This window comes from Saccoglossus kowalevskii, chromosome 16, assembly GCF_978046115.1.
Source record: "Saccoglossus kowalevskii chromosome 16, keSacKowa6.1, whole genome shotgun sequence".
Classification (NCBI taxonomy): Eukaryota; Metazoa; Hemichordata; class Enteropneusta; family Harrimaniidae; genus Saccoglossus; species Saccoglossus kowalevskii.
The window spans coordinates 17,511,786-17,516,952 of record NC_140656.1 but is presented as its reverse complement, the minus strand read 5'-3'; the positions used below and the strand labels follow the sequence as shown (position 1 = coordinate 17,516,952).

The window sequence follows — 5,167 nt, the reverse complement described above, 5'->3', positions numbered from 1 at the left end:
TCAACTCGCCAAAAATCAGTGAAAATAAATTCCATACAACAAAACACCCAAAAAGTATTTTCAGCAAAAATTAATTCCAGCTAAAATAAAGTATTTTACAGTAGATAAAATCTCTACACCTATACAACTTAGTATCTGGACTGTAGCATATATTCATAGATGTAATATTCATTGTTAATTATATAAATTTGTTACATGTAAGGACTAATGTAAAAAGATTTGTTTGCAAATGAATTCACTATTCTGAGCAATTCCATTTGGTTTCAATGTTCAGTAATTAAGTTTTATTGTTAATATACATGTTCAAGTGAGTTCAATGTAGCAAAATTACAATTTAATGAACTATAATTGACAGTATTAGATCAGAACTTGACAGGGGTTGTTTACAACAAGGAAGGCGGACTGAGTTCCGTTGTTTTGGGTAATTGTAAAGTCCACATTACCAAGTGAAACAAATGAATTTGTAACATTACTATTTTAAACCTTCCACACTAAAACTGAGTGAATTGGGTTTGAGATAATACCGATACCAGCATAAACTACATTGAAACTGCTTTCTCACATGGTTTCTTATTATTGACATCTTCCCCACCAAAAAACAAACAAACACAATTGTAGTTTGTTTCATAAAGACACTCTCAACTCTGTCTTATTGTTATCTAAATCACGTTTTAGTTACTGGAAGTAATCAGTATTCATATTGGAGGACGTACATTTAAACTCATTGCATTGTATTGCACACAGACTACGACAGAACGGAAACTTCTAAAACTGTGGCTTGGTAGCTGTACTTATGGAATTCTCATTGGTTATACATAGTTGGGAAAACAGAACTTTTGGGCGAATATAAAACTTAAAAACTAATATCAAAACCACACACTGGGCTGAGAAAAAACTTGAGAAACGGCACAATGACTCGCTCACATAAACAGGAAACGAAATACAGTAGTATCCCATAATATGAATCAGGTGACACAGTCTTTAGCGTATTCAGACACAAGTGGTCATTTGCAAAGATGTGTACAGTGTGGTTCAATGATGATCGTCGCTGATGATTGGTTCACGCAATGCAAGTAGAGTATTTGGGGTCATTTTTTGGGTCACGTTATTTGAAAGTATATGTACTGATTCAATAGCATCAGCTCAGATGGAATTCTGGGTAATACTGAAATCATCTTAACAGGTCTAATAGATGGCTAAATAATTTCAATAATAGAATATTCAATTGCGCTCCAGCTGATGACTGGAAAACATTTCCAAAATTGGAAATTTGAAGGTCAACCATATTGACTAATTAGCTTATTTTAATTTCTCTTGTATTTATTAGTGGTTTGACCAGCCACCTGTTTCAGATGGCCAGCAACAAGTAATGATAGCACCTCCAATTATAATACAAAATACTTTCACTTAGTCTGTTTAGCTAGAAGAAAAACACTCAATTGGTACGGCTAGAAGACAACATTAGACAGTGTTCTCTTTACATGTTCCTCCATGGCTGTCCAAATACTGTCTGCCAGTCAGTATGAAGCTTAGTACACAACTGATTAGTTTCACTATGTCCACATGTACGCCTGGTCTTCATGGACACGCATATAGTATCTAATAGTCGAACAATAGGCTTTGCATATATTAATGACAATATTCAGTCGATCACTCCCCTAATCCATGCGCATTACATAGGGTTCCTCAACTTGCTGATTATAAATAAAGAGTACATAATCGTAAGAACATCATAATGTCATTAGAAATCGATTGTGCATTGTGAGTGATATTTCAACTGTTCTAATCTTGCAAAAATCTCAATTTGATATAATTATTTCTTATTTTAGGAATGAATGAAATACCGAAATTATAGGTGAAATTAACTCGACAAGGTTGGCTCTCTACACGCTCATGAAAAGTGAACGATGGTGGCGCAGTATCTCTGTCATAATATAATTCAACGAGGTCTGGTAGATTAGCATGACACATTACCACGAGTTTAATACACTTATGATTTCAATTATTTTACCGTCACTTTCCATGATTCCTTGCTGCAAATTGCTGACCAAAAAGCGTCAATGTTCACGTTGAGAGGGGTGAGTTATTTAAGGCAGTGAAGCCGTGAAACAGTTGTGGTAATGAGGAAATTATGTTAACCCTCTTTTTTTTCACAAAACCACGCTATAGCATTCTAAGTGACTAATCTTCAGCTTTTTCGGAGACATCCGGAGAATTGTCCGTGTATATAACGCTCACGAAAAGCTAAATGTTATTTAATAATCTTTATTGATATATGAAAAACTGCGCTTGGTGCTTCATCACTACTGACAACATTGTTTCCATCATCTTAAATAAAGAAATACATAGCTTTAACAATCACAACTTATCGACAAATCAGTTCATTAATAACACACAGTAATGATCTTAAAGATGTTTGAATCAAATTGAAGAATGTAGCTCATGTTCATTAAACTTTCAATATTATGGTTTCATGCCATCCGAATACCGAAAACGAAAACAAATGTAACTACCAGACTATATTTCGAGATACAAGCCTAAACAATGACACACGAATTGGTTGACATTTGCAGTTTACATCGGTTCCTATGATTATGAGATAATTCCTCTATAAATCTTAGAATTTGGTTGTGAATATACTGATTTCACCGACGTTTTTGATACTGTTACACATTGTTTTGTTACGAACTGCGCCTGCGTTCAACTTATTTGTAAGTAAATATCAAAATGTTATTATTCATGGATTTTATCTATAAGCACCATTTATCTTATGTGATTCCACGTGGTTTGATTTTTGGCCCCTTTATATTTTGTCATTCATTCATACTAATGACATTACAGATGTTTTGCGTGAAATTGTTTGGGTCTGACCTTCGTATTTGGATTTTATTCCAGGAAATTATTATACCCGATATATCTTTTTGCTCAAATCGCTATCCTATACACCTGTTAGACGGTTGAGGGCGTCACTGCTATTTTTGAAACCACGTACAAGATTGAGTATCAGTTTTATACAATGATATTTCTGCTTATATATTTATGTAAAAGATGCTATAGTATTTTTTGGTTTATAGATATGTATCCTTTTATTCATATGCTTGTTACGGTGTGTGATAGTTACTGTATTTATTTTATTGCAGTATGTTATTGGGCCTTTAGCCTATCGACTCGTGAACTAAATAAACACACAAATAAATATGAATATATACAACTGACAGTCGGTTTCCAGCTTGATTACAATTTACCGTTATATATAATGCGTTGCATATATGCGCAGTAACATGCTCAGTAGAGCAAAATTTGAAATCGGCTTTAACTGTCTTAGGTTAGATGATATTTTTCATTGGATGTCAGTAATACTTTATTTTAATAAACACAGAAACTACAGTTTATAAATCACGTGACACAATATACTACGAATTGTTACCACAACTTCGTATATAATGTCTGACTAAATCGTCATGCCTGAATTTTATTTGTAATTGGTCAAACAAAAATCACGTTACTAACGATGTCATTCCAATTTCCTTCCAATCTAATACTTCACGTTAATATTTTTGGCATTGGAAGTACAAATGTTCGGCTCTTATCCTCGAATTCCCGCTGGTTGCGAACTTTTTCCCATCCGAAGATGTTGTATACGCGATCGGAGCATACATTTTGAATAATCTCAACTTCTCTAAAAGTGAAACGATCGCGCCATTTGAAAACCGAATTACTATATTCAGTATATCCATCCGCAGGTTTTTTGTCCTTCAACCCAACAAATTTATACATAATGGGTACGACTATATCTGGATGCATAGCCATGTCTTCAAAGCGAACTAACATGGAGTTTTCTCGTAGCCAAACAGGACCGGTTGTTATGGCGTTATAGTTATCTTCAAGCCATTTGCAGTGAGCTTCTACATACAGTTTCAGTTTGGGTTGTAATCGTACAATGTTAGACGTGTTTCCAGACGCTGCGTTACCCGGGTATATCATTCTATATCTTGAACTCACCATACCACGTGGATCGCGAGCTAAAAACAACACCTTAACATTATCGTTTTGCAGCCTGGGTATGAATGGGAGGAGATTGGTTAGTCGGACAACCTTCGATATGATGTGCTGCTTCGATAGGCAAATTGACGTGAGTGTTTTCTCAGTTATAGGACTGGGAAGATAGTCTAGATGCCCGCGTATCTTGTGGAATACATGTTCGTTCATTGCTTGTGTGAAGTAAGGATGGTTGGCGAAACTACAATGAAAAATATCATGTAGGAAATCGCGGAGCTTCGTTTGGATTTTGCCGAGGTGGAAGCCTCTGTCGTTTTTGACACCAGTATTAAATACATACCACATTATCATATGCCCTGGTTCGTATGCATAGAAAAAATCCGAACGGCTTCCGAAATATTCAGCAATTGCTTTAGATCCGGTTTGCATTCTGGCTGTTACTAATATACGCACATGTTTTTCTGCAGTGTTAGGAAGGTGCAGAGGTCGCGATCCGTTCTGTTTATCATCTGAGGATGTAGAAACATTCGATGTTTCAATTTCGACGTGATTAATGTGTGTTGAATAATTTAATGTTCTCTGTAAGTTCACCGATTCTCCATTTGTCACTCCAATACCGTTTATTGTAAACTGCTTATGTAATAAACAAGAGTAGGTTCCACTGGATAGAAATATGAATATACCAATTATAACTACGACAATCATCGAAAACACCACGCCGTTTTGAGCAGCAACACTCTTCATCGTACAGCACTATATGGGAGAAAAAAAGGATGGAATGATGTAAAAAGTATATATTTATCTAAATCTGTGTCCCTATTTGTGGATGAATTTGTAAATTGCATTCGTCAAATTAAACAGTCGTTATTTTAGATTAGTGCCAACGGAACCACTGTGTTCATGAAACCATGCATCTTTTAGCTAAAAGAAATAACAAAAATACACAAGCAACAAGAAATTACACGGATAAAGAGAAGTACTTAAAGTACCACAATCATGCTAGATTGACAACTTTAAAACGACGACCGGGCTGCATTACAGATACTGTAAAATACTTAATTTTAGCTGGTATTATTTTTCGCTGAGCAGACATGCTGGCTGTTTTATAAGTAGATTATTTTCACAGATTTTTGATGAGTTGAACGTGAAACAGGCGAAAAGGTATTTT

The 5,167-nt window shown here is 35.0% G+C and overlaps 1 protein-coding gene across 1 annotated transcript; it reads right to left on the bottom strand.

Annotated features, from left to right (window-relative positions):
- Window positions 1-3,543: 3,543 nt before the first annotated feature.
- Window positions 3,544-4,743, bottom strand: LOC102806556 (carbohydrate sulfotransferase 3-like). The gene has a single exon (XM_006817858.3). It carries the CDS (start codon window positions 4,741-4,743, stop codon window positions 3,544-3,546), a length of 1,200 nt encoding a protein of 399 aa, XP_006817921.1.
- Window positions 4,744-5,167: the final 424 nt, after the last annotated feature.

Coding starts and splice junctions, on each gene's coding strand:
- LOC102806556 (XM_006817858.3), bottom strand. CDS start 4,743: ATGAAGAGTGTTGCTGCTCAAAACGGCGTGGTGTTTTCGATGATTGTC.